Source organism: Gossypium hirsutum, chromosome D05 (genome assembly GCF_007990345.1).
Source record: "Gossypium hirsutum isolate 1008001.06 chromosome D05, Gossypium_hirsutum_v2.1, whole genome shotgun sequence".
NCBI lineage: Eukaryota > Viridiplantae > Streptophyta > Magnoliopsida > Malvales > Malvaceae > Gossypium > Gossypium hirsutum.
Genome location: NC_053441.1, coordinates 29,820,122 through 29,834,660, shown reverse-complemented (window position 1 = coordinate 29,834,660; position 14,539 = coordinate 29,820,122). Strand labels below are relative to the sequence as shown.

The window sequence follows — 14,539 nt, the reverse complement described above, 5'->3', positions numbered from 1 at the left end:
ACATTTTTAAAATTGTTGTTTTAATTACTAGCGCAACTCAAACTCAAGTCATACCTGGAATAGTGAACACCCTAATTATTAAGCCAACACACGAGATTGATGATCAAAATTTTCTTCATGCTTTAAAAGAAAAAAAATAATTTAAAGAGGGGTGGGTTACAAGGTATTAAATTCTTGATCTTTGATGTTAATTTACAATAACTTTACTCCAACTATAGTTATGTCGGCCACGGTGACGTTTTTTAACTTCTCAAACAACATTAAAACTTCTAACACGTTTTAATATTATTTTTAAAATATAAAAATTAATTAAAAATAATACAAGTCAAACTTTAAAATAGTTTGTGGATTAAAAAAAATTTAATTCTTAATTAATACAAGTACAATTAATCATATTTAAATTAATCATTTATAATCTGAAATAAATTTCAATAATATGTTAGAGGTAGATTTCGAGTCGAATTAAATTTAAGTATAAACGAGTGATTTCAACTCGAATTAAGATTTGTTGGCATAATAATATAGTGGACCTATTCAATTATTTGGTTGATTGTAAATTTTATTCAGTTGAATACCGATTATAAAATAAAACACATGTCTAAGTCCTATTCACCTTGCTCTTTTTTTTTCTTCTTAATATTGTTAGGCAATTGGACCAAAAATGTTAGGGGCTAAAACGCGAATAAAGCCTAGTTTGAGGTGTTTATTCAATTAATCCTTTAAGAAAAAAGGATAAACTCACCAGTTGATCATCCAACTTTCATAATTTTTTATTTTGAACATTGAAAATAAAAAGTTTACAATATGGGCATTGTCATTACATACTTTTATTATTTTAATCGCTGCTGTTTATATACTTTTATTATTTTAATCACTTACCGTTAATTTGTCATTACATACACTCATTTTAGTCAACTAACTTTAGTGAATTTTCATTTTGGTAACTATCTTATCTTTTTAATTTCTTTTATTTTTATTCAAGAATTAAATTTAGTTTTTTTTTTTCAATAAGGAAACCCAGAGAAAATCTAGGTTAGAAAATTCATTTTTTTAATTTTTTTAGAATTAATTTCTGTTTTTCTCAATAAAATGGAAGGGAAAAAATTTTGGATTTTACATGGAATTACTTTGAGTTTTTGTAGAAAAAACTTGAATTTTTACAAGAAAAATTAATTTATTTTTTCATTTCCTTTTCAGAATTGATTTTAATTTTTTTACTAATAGAGAAAACTTAGGTTTTGTAAGAAACTACTTGGGTTTTTATAGGAAAAACTTTTTATTTTTAAATTTCCTTTAATTTTTTTATTTTAGAATTAATTTTAATTCTTTCGTAGAAAACTTACAACTTTATAAAGAATTACTTGGGTTTTTACAGAGAAACTGAGTTATAAAGGAAAAACTTGAGTTTCATCTCAACAACTAAATAACTCAATTCTACGAAAAAAATAAATTTAATTCTAAAAAGGAAAATAAGTGATAAAATAAAAAATTAATAAAACTGGGTGACTAAAATTGTGTGCATATAATGACATATTAACAAGGGTTGACTAAAATGAGAAAAGTATGTAACAAACAGTGATCATACTGTAAAATTTTTATTTTCAATATCCAAAATGAAAATTTATGAAGGTTGAGTGACGAATAGGTAAACAAACATTTACAGTGAGGAATGTAGTCCCTTTCAGTCGTCCCTACAGTATCATAGAGACTATAGTGGAGTCTTCTCTCTGTTTGCTTCCGTTTTCATGGCAATTTCTGTCCTCAACCCACCTATCTCCATTGAAATAGCCTGGTAATTTCTTCCCCACATTGTCCCTTCTCTGTTTTCTCTTTTCCATTTTAAACCAAAATTTCTCATCAAACACGGTGAATTTGCAGTGGAACAACTAACTTAAACCACCACCCATGGATCGTCTCAATGGCCCTCCCCGCCTCATGATAGTTTCAGATCTTGATTTCACAATGGTATTCAAAAAAGGGAAAAAAAAATCCACGTTTCATAAATTAAAATCAATCATTGAATTCCAAGTGATTTTCATCTCTCTTTTTCAATTTCCAGGTCGATCATGAAGACCCAAAGAACCTTTCTCTTCTTCGATTCAACGCTCTTTGGGAAGCCTATTATCGCCACGATTCTTTGCTGGTGTATTCCACTGGAAGGTCGCCGACGATTTATAAACAGCTGAGGAATGAGAAGCCCCTTTTGACCCCAGATATAACCATAATGTCCGTGGGAACCGAGATTGCTTATGGTGAACCAATGGTGCCTGATTATGATTGGGAGCAACATTTGAATCTCAATTGGGACAGAGATATTATTACTCAGGAAACTGCTAAGTTTCCTCAGCTTATTCCTCAGGCATGTTTCTTTACTCTTCATTTATTTATTTTCGCAAGAAAAAATGCCAATTTAGCTTTTGTTTCCAGTTCAGCTGAGGATCGAGCTCAGACTCGAATAGTATACGAACTTTTCAAAGATCGACACTTACCTGTCAAACATGAATTTTGGTACAATTACTTCTAAATGAGAACCTGGGCTCATAAGCTATTCGAGTTCGATTCAAAAAGAAATATGTTTCAGTCTTTCTCGAATAAGTTCGAATAGCTCGAATGAGTTCAATTCGAGTATCATAATATTTGACTGGAGTGCTTTAAAAGCCTAATCGAGTTCTTTTTAGTATATGTTTTTTATTCTTAATTAGGTGTTGAAAATTTGAATTCGAACTTGAACGAAATAGGTTAAGCTTGTTCCTTGTAGGAGATTTGAGCACCTTTCTCAGGTTGGGTGTTTTTGCTAGTGGCTAATTCGTCTTTGGAATTAGTTTTATTTGTATCAGTTCCCTCCCCCCTTTATTTTGAAACTCCTTGTTTTTGGTTTTTCTAACAAAACTCGTTTTTCCTTTAAAGAAAATATTTCATTGGAAGTGACTCTTGACAATTTTGAATAACAAAGTGTAAGAGTTTTAGTTTATAGATGGTAATTATATTAGAGTGCACACCTATTTTATTCGGATTCAGGTATATCAGATATGGACATGTATATGGTATGCGTATGGTCAAATTTTTAACGTTTTTTCATGTATTTGGAGAGTCATATATGAGTATGTTCGAAAATCTATTTTGCTTTTACTCTTTGTTTTTCTTGAAATTCTTCTGTCTGATATATATATATTATATATCTGGATGTAACACATGAAAAAGGTTTTGAAAATTAAGTGTACCCATGTTGAATATGTAGCCCTATCACTCACATCCAGGTTCAAGTAATATAAAGATAGATAATCATTACAAAAGCTAACAACTTCGTGTTTTCTTTGCAGTCAGGCACCGAGCAACGACCTCACAAGGTTAGCTTTTTCTTGGAGAAGCCTAATTCATTAGAAGTAATCAAGGCACTTTCAGAAAGTCTAGAAAAACACAAGGTGAGATTGTGTGTTTCTTTTTAATGAAATATACTTATTCATGAGATAAGAAAATTTGCATGAGAAAGCATGTTTGGGTAAGGGATTTGAAAATTTTTCGGGCGGCTGCCTGGTCTGGGAACACTTCTACCTTGTACTATGTTACTCTACTTTTCATTTTTCTTGACATACAATATTTGAAAGTTGACACTCATGTCCAATATATGGATATGAAATAAAACCTCCAAAGATCTTCTAAATATATGGAAAAACTTAGAAAATTTTTATGATACCCGTATCAAACAGATATCCATATCTGATAGACACTCAAGTCAAAGCAACTTAGTTCTTACACCGATATATTGAATATGTCACACGTGGATGCTTTAAGAAAAATGAAGAATCTTGACATCATAGATATTTAATGGTGTCTCATAAATGGTTTTTGATCTTAATATCCTCTTTTGGCAGCTAGATGTTAAAATAATTTATAGCCATGGGACAGCATTGGATGTATTACCAAAAGGTGCTGATAAAGGCCAAGCGCTTGCATATTTGCAGAGAAAGCTTAAAGCTAATGGAAGAGTTCCACTTAGTTCACTTGTTTGTGGTGACTCTGGAAATGATGCTGAACTTTTCACTGTTCCTGACGTATATGGTGTGATGGTAAGCATACGGTTGAGAAAAAAAATTATAAAAGCAAAAATCAAATCAAATCTCAGTGTTTGGCTTGTTTTTTATTAGATTTTTGTTTAATTTGATTCAGTTTCAATTTGGGTATGACTTGAATGCATTCGATTCTGTTTGCAATTCATAAGTTGAAAAACTACAATTAATCGAATTGAATTGAAACGAACCGAATCAAAATTTATTTTATATTTAATTTTTAATGTTTAATAATATAAAAATGAATATTTTATTTCTAAATTAGTTAAAATAAATTTAAAATACTATGTAAATAGTTTACCAATGAACTTAACTGACCAAATCAGTGAAATTTGGTTTTGGTTGGTTCAGTTATTAATGGTATTGAATTAGGGATGGCAATGGATGGTGTGGATTTGATATTTGTGGATTCGTATAATAACCAAATTCGGATATTCTAATTACAGCGGATGCTGATATTAATTTGTGAATATCCATTATCTGAATCCGCTTTATTTTTGCAGATAATGGATATAGATATCTGAAATGACTATTTGAATCCATTATGCTATTGTGGATAATGGATTCAAATTTGGATATCTAAGTCTATTATCCACTTTGTTTCTAAAATTATCTTGACTTTGTAAATTCAGATATTTAGCAGATTCAGATATCAGGTTGATGATGTTACTTAAAATGGATTTGGATGGTAGTAATCGAATTTAGTCTAGATAATAATCGGATTAAAATTTAAAGCAGTTTTGCTGCTTTGATTAGGATATTTCATTAATTAACCACAAATTCTTTCAAAATTGCACTAAACTGAACAGTTTCATTGCTTATTATGCAGCTTTCAACCTATTATCGTTTCCATTCTTCAGGTTGGCAATGCACAAGAAGAGTTATTACAGTGGTGTGCTGAAAATGCGAGAAACAATCCCAACATAATCCATTCGACTGAGAGATGTGCATCTGGAATAATACAAGCCATTGGGAAATTCTCTATTGGTCCAAATGTGTCTCCCAGAGATATCAAAGATTGGGGAAAATGCAGAGTAAATGTTTTGAGTCCTGGTTATGAAGTTGTGAAGTTCTATTTGCTTTACGAGCGATGGCGACGTGCTGAAGTTGAGAAGTCTGATCAGATTTTGCAGAATCTTAAATCAAGCTTTGTATGTCTTTTTTCTCTTCTCTTTCATTGATTTAATATTTGTTTTGCTATGAATAGGGATGGGATAGTGCAGATTCAAATATTTATGAAAACTCTTTTACAGATTTGAATAATATTTGGATTAAGATATTATAATTAATATTATCCAAAACAGATGCAAATATTAACTCTTGGATGTCCATTATCTGAGTCCACTTTAATTTTTAATTTTTTGACTTGTTAGATTTAGATATTTAATGAATTTGGATATTTGATAGGTTAATGCTATTTGAATTCGGATAGTGACACTTGGATTTGATATGGATAATAAATGGATTCAACTTTTAAAGTAATGTGAATTCAAATATTACAAAAATATATAGATAGATAGATAGATATTCAACCCATTGTCATCTCTAACTAAGATTTGCAATGACCTGATAATCTCTGCTTGGATGTCTATATGTCCATAGCTTGATCTTGTCCAGCTATGCTAGTTGGATGTAAGTGTTGAACACGGATATGTGATCAGCGTAAGTATGTTAAACTTTTTAAAAGATTTTCATATATTTAGGAGTTCATAGATTTATGTTCATTTAAAAAAAAAAACTCGAATAGCTGATAGTTAATTGATCAAGTCTTTTCTGTTTAGTATCCATTAGGTACTTTTGTCCATCCCTCTGGAACTGAGCAACCAATGAGCAAGTGCAAAGATATGATGGAAAGATTATATGGGGATAAACAAGGAAAACAATATTGTATTTGGCTGGATCGCGTTTCAACATCACAGATTGGTTCAGATGCGTGGCTTGTGAAGTTTGATAAATGGGAGTCAACTGGTATGATTTGTTTGATCTTTACTCTTTATAATCCCACATCTTTTTCCTTATGAACCACCGACACCTTTGACCGGGAAGTGTTGAAGTGTCAGACATGAATATGGTTCTGACATGATAAGATACGTACTGGATACACAAGACCACAAAAAATAGAAAAAATATCTGACATGTTGAAACACAGGAATGACCTATGTTACTCGAACCCAGGTGTCTTTATAATCCCTATTTTATCAGGTCTTCTTTTTTCTTTTCTATTTTGAGGTTTGATTTAAAAAATAATAAGTTTTCTGTTTTGGGAACTAATGTGGCTTTTTAGAAACAGTGCATGTTCATTGGCTTCTTTGGGTCAAATATGCAAATTGATCAATGACATAGTTCGAGTATCAAATAGTAGTTCGAACCGTTTTAGCATTCATGTTGGATATTAGCATTTTTTGCTATACCATTCATGTTGGATACAGATATATATCCAACAGGGATATAATTAATCTTTTTCAAAGTTTTTCATGTATTTAGAGGTCCTTGAAGGTTCATACCCAAAAATGTTCGGGTATCAATGTCGGACACAAGTGCTTTAAGAAAAATCAGGAGTCAAAATAACATAAACAGAGTCTCCTGGAAATAGTTTTCTTCTGTTTGTGATTCTCTCTAACCTGTAAAACAAGAAAGTAGCTCAACATTTTGATTTGGAGCTAGCACATAAGCAGAGCCTCCTGGAAATAGCTTTCATGAAAATTGTTAAGTGGCCAACATCTTACTGTTCAATTCATTACGTGTATACCATTTTTTTTCCCAGTACAGCAGAGGTTGTGATTCAAACCCTAGACCTGTTGAATGCTTTCTCTTAAAGGCGGCTTTATCAATTCATAATGTTGTGATCCAACACCTAGATTTGTTAAAATATATTCTCTTAAAGATAGCTGCATGAATGGGGCCTCTGAGTTCTTTTTGTATTCTCTTTTACCAACCAACTTCTTTTTAAGAAAAATAAAAAATTGAAAAATTGTAGATGTTTCTCATGAGCTATTTCTTAATCATCTTTCCAGGTGAGGAAAGACATTGCTGTCTTACAACAGTCTTACTGAATACAAAGGTATCCCCTCTCCCATGCATTAACTTAATTCATTTCTAGTTATCGGTTTAATCGGGCTTGTATACATCTCCAACATAGGTTTTTATGCCCATATATCGAATGCAAGTGTTAAATTTGAGTACTTCAAGAAAAATAAATAGTTAACAGGTTTGATAACAGTCATTAACTGATATTTTTGTATGCTCTTCGATTTCAGCAAGCTGAAGAAGGCTTCACATGGATGCACATACATCAGACATGGTTGGATGGTTTGGAAACAAAGCCCCGAATTGTTTGGTTTCTCTAAGCCCGCTACCTGAGCAGGTAGGGGAGAGCATAAGTTGGTTAAAACCGACTTAACCAATCAATTCGGTTAGGTCGGTTTCAGTTTAAATGGTTTTGGCAGTTAAATTGAGTGTAGGGTTGGTTAATTTTATTATGCCAGTCGGTTATCAGTTATTGAATTTCATAATCGAACTGATTGACTTTAATTGTCCTACTATTTAATATTTAATTATTATATATTATAAAATATTAATCGGTTATATCAGTTAAATATAAATAAAAAATTGAAAGATTTCGTTGAAATTGTTGGTTTGAAAAATTTTCAGAAGATAATCATAAGTTCTTTGATTTTGGTTAAAAAAAATAGTTGGATTAAAATTTCGATTCATAAATTAGATTATCATATTTTATAGACTTGGGAAGATAATGAGAATCTTTAATTTCTCCTAAGTTGTTTCCTAACATTTATCTAAAAAATAAAAGACAAGAAATTGCAAATAATTTAAATAAATGAGATCGCAATAAAAATAAAGGTGATTCAGTACATTGATAAGATGTTCGAAGTACCAATGGTTTCTACAATAGAGAATGGGCTGAAACTGCTACTACCAACTTCATTTAACATCACTTCGACTGGATAGAATGTTGAGCAATGCCTAAACTGGTCCAGCCTCGGGTCCGAATGACTCCTACCACCTCGGGTGCAGCCGTCTTCAACATAAAACTCTCAGTAATTCGGCAACTATTTACCTGCCAAATTTATCGAACAGATTCATCGACAACTCGAATGAATATAAGGCTTTAAAAGTGAAATCCATTCAAAAGCATGGAAGATTACCGGTGATATAGAAACTCAGAGTTACGGTTATCATAAAGATAAACAAGCCTGGCCTTCTCGGAGTTGCAGATGACGTCGACCTATCGAGAACACCATCAACCATGTAAGTATGGAACATACATGCAATTAATCAGATAGTTCATTCCGAAACCATCGCTAATTAATGGCATCCATGACATTTCATCCACAGGCAGGAAGTTTTTCACATGCATGCATGAATAGTTATCGAAATAAGTTAATGGTGAATACCTTGAAACAATGCTCGCGCCCGACTCGGTTTTAAGTCCGAATCCCAAGGGGAAGAGTGGATCATAGTGTGAATCTCCCACATTCATCGGTAATTGATCTACAGTTTTGAACCATGTTCTCGGAAGTTTTCCACTGAATCTGTAGTCCCCGTAAAGGACATCAGTCACACCTTGGCCTTCAGTGCCAGGTAACCATGCTGCCACTAGAGCATCAATGGCAGAAACATATGGTTCAATCACGATTGGTCTGCCGGAAATGATAACAACCACACACTTGACAGTACCGCAGACATTGTTAATGGCACTTGGGCCAGGGTCTATCATCGTAAGGTTTGTGCTATCTCCCGCAGTCTCAGCGTAAGGGGGCTCACCAACAACAACAATTGCATAATCAAATTTGTTAGATTTCACAAAGTTGGCATCAGGGCTCTCACGGAAAACAATTTCAGTGCTCCGTTCAACAGTAGATTTTATGGCACCGAGGATTGTTGTCCCTAGTCATGGAAAGAAATATTAGTAAATTTATTGCAGTCGAAATCTTGTGAGCTGGCGGTGTTTCGAAAGATAGATAAATAAAGTAAAGCATATAGATAAATAAAGTAAAGCATACCCCTTGTAGAGTTATTGCCATTGAATCCTTGCCAATTAATTGTCCATCCACCACATTGATAACCCAAATTATCAGCATGGGTGCCAGCAACTAGGATCTTTGAAGCTTTCTTTGGAAGGGGCAGTAGAGGTGTACTTCCAGGTTTCCCGTTCTTCAGCAATACAAGTGATTTTCTCACAGCTTCCCTTGCCAAGTCTCTATGTGCCTAAGTAAGTATGGGATATCAAATCATTTAAAGCATACAACTTTTACAGAAGAGCATTTCGACAATGGTTTGCAGAAAATTAGAAAGACCAACAAATATAATGATTGACTTACGGAAAACAAGGTAATGGATATTAAATTTTGGATTTATACAACCAAAGAAAACTGGACAGAGATGAAAATAATCTCGCATGTTACAATTTACTAACCAACCTGGCTTCCGAGCTCATTAACTAGACTAAAATCAGCCATAGGTGTCTCAAAGAGTCCCATAGTGAATTTGACTTGCAAAATTCTTTGCACCGCATCATCAATACGATCCATCAGAATAACTTTGCTATCCACTAGATAGGTTAGATCGTCTACGAACTCGGTAAGGTTGAAGGGGACCATGACCTGCAGAACACGGATCAAGAGACTCCAAGTCTTAGAATGCATCCACATGCTGTCAACGTCCGAGTTTTACACTAAACAAAATAATTGCAAGAAAGCAGTTATCTTCGATTTTATTTGAAACACGTCTATGCAGAAGCTACTAACCATGTCGATCCCAGCTTGAATCGCAGCTTGAACAGAGTATGTATAGTTCGCATGTGGTGGTGAGGTGATCCTGTCTATTCCCTGCCAATCTGATATTACAAAACCCTGAAAATCCATTGGAACAACAATTTGCATTAACAGGAAAATATCATAGTACAAAATTAGCAGTTCTTCCTTTAAGATAATACGGATATATCAATATTTTGGTCCAATATTTTAAAGAATAATGGGATTTCCATTATGTTCTAAATTTGCAAATTTTTGTTACTGATAAAGATCTGTAACAAGGCTCAACCTTAAACTTAAGAGTGTTCTTAAGGAAACCAGAAATCAGCTCACGGTTTGCATGCATCTTTTGCCCATTCCAGCTGGAGTAGGAAACCATGACTGTCGAAACACCCTTGATGATAGATTGAGAATAGGCAGGCATGTACATGCTAAGCAACCCATGCATGTCAATCACGGTGTTGTTTTCATTGATGCCCCCAGTTGTCCCACCATCACCTACAAAGTGCTTCGCACAAGCAGCAACCTTGCCCCTGACAGAAAGGAAGAACAGAATAAAGAGGGAAAACAAGCACTATAAACATGATGGCACACACTATATTATTTACACAGTATATGATATCGAGGCATCATTAGTGATGCCATACCAAATATAAGCTGCAGATTGTACTATCCGTGACTAACAAGAAGACTATATAAACCATGATATTCAGGGAGCATCCGAGGCAAATGAAAAGGGAAAGCAATGCAAGATTGAATCTAGTACTTATCTAGATCACTGGACTTTGAAGAGTATGACGAGGAGTGTGAATCTATGGCATTAGAAAAAGAAACTTAGAAGAGTAGCTCCTTGGAGTTAGAACCATTATCAAAGGAATTCTAAGAGTATATACAATTCTACAATATGAAAGTATGTTAACTTGGAAAAGTTTCATACTTCCCACCAACGTATGGAACCCCCTTGCGTGACGTAGGAGGATCTCCTTGCAACCCAAGTATGATATCAGTCATCTGTTCCACAACTTTATGATCCTCACTGTAGCTTTCATAACACCGACCCCACCTTGGATCTCTACATACCTATAAAGAAAACGCCAAGAAAAAAGGGTTGTATTGCAGCGTGGTGAATTCAGATGCAGCAAGCATGCAGAAGAGTTGAAATTACTAGACGCAACTGTCTGATCTTATAAAAAGTATGTAAATACCGCAATGCATGGAGCAAAAACATAAGGAATCCCGGTAGCTCTCACTTCAAGAGCAGTTGCAGCACCAATCTTCTTCACCAGCTCAGGATCTCTGCATATTCATTTGAATGGAGTTTATGGTTGAATTGAGGAGCAATATTAGCTTGACTCTATCTTTCCTTTCAGGAAAATGATAGTGAAGTTCCTCGAATGAAGATATAAATGTGACATCATTTAATTGACCCAAAACTGTTACTAATGTAATCCTCTTTGTTTCTTTTGATGGCAACATCGTTTCTAAGCTTTCAACTAAAGAATGGAAGGTTAAAGAGTGAAAAAGGACAGTAATTTAATGATTCTACGACAAATATCAGCAGAAACTGAATCAAAATCTATGCTTACCCGGTTGCACCGAGCCCCACGTTATGTGGAAATATTGTAGCATTGTAAACATTGTTATGTCCATGAATAGCATCAATGCCATAAATCATAGGAATTCCTAAACGACTAGACAGAGATCCGTTCTGAAAAGCATTAACCATATTGATCCAATCCTCAGCCTTAGCCTCTGGAAGCGGTTCGCTTCCACCACCACTTAACACACTCCCTGTGAAGGAAACAAATGCTGTCAAATCTTAACTGTAAACTGATACAACTATGTTATCCGGCCTTCGGGTTGACTGCCAAGTATAGGCATACTCAATTTTTTTAATATATATATAGAGGATCACCCGAATATGTCCCTACCATGTGTACATCATCAAAGAGAAAGAAAAATCCGAACATATCAGATCAAAAGATTGACAATGAACCAACATTCAAGTATACCCAAACTATAACTTTAAGCAATAAAAGTATGAGTAGATAATAATGAGCATTACTTTCTAAAATGTGGTATCATAATATTTTTACTATTTTAAGGTTACTACATACAAACTGTGGCAGACCACCCCATCAACAAACAATAATCAGAACCCACAAAAAAAGGGATGAAAATCATTGCCAAAAACAGTAACCAGAACTAAAACAAAGGATCAAAAATAAAAATAAAAATGGTGAAAATTATTATTACCAACGGAGTAATCTCTGAGTATCTGTTCAGTAGCAACACTTCTATCAATCTGGGCCATTTGACCAATCTTCTCAGCCAGTGTCATTTTGGACATTAGATCCTTAATTCTAGCAGCTACTGGTTGCTTGGGATCTTTGTACTTTACATACTCAGCTCCCACCGCCATTGCCAACCATGAAACCCACACCACCAGCTTCACCAAACTTATCCCCATCTAAAAAAAAAGAATAAAAACCCAGTATTTCAGACGATATAAGCACCAAAGTTTTTGAAGTTTTCTCGGCATCCAAACAGGATGGGTGAAAGAGTAGGAACATGGTTAGCATCTTAAGTTAAGAAACCAAGAACACGATAGCTACTAAATTGCCTTAAACAAAAGGGAAAAAAAGAATGAAGAAATCTTACATATGAAAGCAAAATAATGATAACCCTTTTAGCTGAGAAAGAAAGTAATATATCAGTGAAATGCTTTAATTTATGCAACAAAGTCTAGATTTTTGGTTTTTGGCTTTTTCTTTTATTTGAAGGTGAAAACTTGAAAGAGGAGACAGAATCAATATATTATTAAAAGGGACGGTTTTCCTTTTTTATTAAAAAAGTTTAAAAAATTAATAAATAGATAAAAATATGGATTAAAAATCGGATCCGTTGAATTTACCAATTTGTAATAATAAAATACTTATTTTTTCAGTAGTATTATTATTTTTATATTTTTAAGATTTTAAAAAAATTAAAAAACGTGAGAGCTGAGTAAATGAGTGTAGTTGAAAAGTGGGGGGTTTCCATTTCTTTCATAATCTTGATTGGCTCTAAGGATTAGTTGATCCAATCGTCTTTATTTTGCCCATTTTCTTTGAATGCCAACTATCATTATTTTTATTACTATGTTTATACATAAACAACAACAACAAAAAAAAATTAGTTCTAGTTGATATCTATGAAATTAATAATTTATTTTTATTTTTATAATAATTTTATTAATGAAACATGTTTCATGTAATATTTATCTTTATTAATTTATAGTGAAGCTATATATATAATTGCTATATAATTTATTATGTATTTATTTGCTAGTTAAAAAAAATCTCAAACGTGTTTAATGAAAGGGAAAGATGAATTTTCTCTCTACCCCTTAAATTTTCTAAATTTTCTTTTCACTCTACCAAATAAAGGATATTTAATACATGTGAAATCAGAAAGATGAATAATAACTCTTGTAAAAACAAAACCTCTTCAAAATAAGCGAAATTTCTTCATTCTCTTTGCTAAAAATAACTCATGAGAGTGGCTAAATATTATCAATCAAATTAGTTTATAGTTAACTCATATACTAAAACATGTGTCAAAAATAATACCTCTACCAAATGTAGCATTAGCGTGCTTCAGTCCTCCTATCTTACTTCACTATATATTATCCAAACAATATCAATTTTTGGTTAAAAAGAATCTATATTATTATTTAAATCTTTAACTAAGTATCATAAGCTAATCAAACATAAACTCAGTTGGAGAAATTACTAAACTACCATTATATATTTTAAATAAGTTATATTCTTACACGGTACTTAATCTTTGCATTTTAAATAAAACCAATAAAAAGTTACAAATAATGAGGTTTGAACATGTTCTATCAACAAAATAAAACTTGAACTTTACCACTCCAACAAACATTTGATTTGTATGTTAATTTATTTGAGATTCAGGAAATAATAACGTAATTATTTTATAACTTGTATTCAATCTCGATATTACAAATAAATAGAATAATTTATCTTCTTCTTCTTTTTTTATTACCTTCCTCGCGTATGTATACGACTGAATCTATTTTATTTCTAAAATGAATTATTAATACTTAACTTTTTAAAAAATTATTTATTAGTAGTTGTGAATGATTAATTTTTATTTCTAAAATGAATTATTAACCCTTAACTTTTTAAAAATTATTTATTAGTAGTGATGAGTGATTTTTTTTTTTAATCTTTTCGACTTTGATAAACTACATAATAACATTACGACGAAAATGTTATGTTGGACCATAACATTGAGGGAAAAGCTTGCTATGTAGTACTCCTTCCCAAGGACCATGAGCTGAAAAGTCCATAAAAGTTTGTAGAGAGTGAAAATCGTCTTCTGCAATGCATTAAACCCAAAGTTTCTCCCAAGCAGCTTGGCGATGATGGTCTTGGCCATGCTACTCTCCATGAGGGACACAATTCTATCCGAGTATTTAATTGGTGAAATTCCATCAATCAAATCAGTAACATATCTCCATCTTGTAAATGAAAACCATACTACTCTTCTTCTTGAATATCGGGAAATTTTGAGTTTCTGATAGTATTAGGTAAAATATCCTTAAAAGGACATATGACCTCCTAAGGCGAACCATACGTATCCCCCATGTCAGGTGGTTTCTCCTCCCTACGTCGGGCTTTCCACCAACTGTGG

At 32.8% G+C, this 14,539-nt stretch overlaps 2 protein-coding genes across 2 annotated transcripts; one reads left to right on the top strand and one right to left on the bottom strand.

Moving 5' to 3' along the window:
- Window positions 1-1,636: 1,636 nt before the first annotated feature.
- LOC121217938 (sucrose-phosphatase 2) lies at window positions 1,637-7,657 on the top strand. Its single transcript, XM_041094636.1, has 9 exons — window positions 1,637-1,792; window positions 1,879-1,965; window positions 2,060-2,359; window positions 3,321-3,422; window positions 3,873-4,067; window positions 4,928-5,218; window positions 5,849-6,035; window positions 7,082-7,128; window positions 7,325-7,657. Exons 2-9 carry the CDS (start codon window positions 1,906-1,908, stop codon window positions 7,412-7,414), a joined length of 1,272 nt encoding a protein of 423 aa, XP_040950570.1. The 5' UTR covers window positions 1,637-1,792; window positions 1,879-1,905; the 3' UTR covers window positions 7,415-7,657.
- A 257-nt stretch (window positions 7,658-7,914) lies between these two features.
- Window positions 7,915-12,655, bottom strand: LOC107904388 (beta-glucosidase BoGH3B). Its single transcript, XM_016830744.2, has 12 exons — window positions 12,500-12,655; window positions 12,095-12,308; window positions 11,425-11,629; window positions 11,044-11,134; window positions 10,776-10,918; window positions 10,128-10,371; window positions 9,833-9,937; window positions 9,506-9,688; window positions 9,089-9,293; window positions 8,480-8,972; window positions 8,231-8,310; window positions 7,915-8,142 (listed from the first exon to the last, which is right to left on the bottom strand). Exons 2-12 carry the CDS (start codon window positions 12,306-12,308, stop codon window positions 8,135-8,137), a joined length of 1,971 nt encoding a protein of 656 aa, XP_016686233.2. The 5' UTR covers window positions 12,500-12,655; the 3' UTR covers window positions 7,915-8,134.
- Window positions 12,656-14,539: the final 1,884 nt, after the last annotated feature.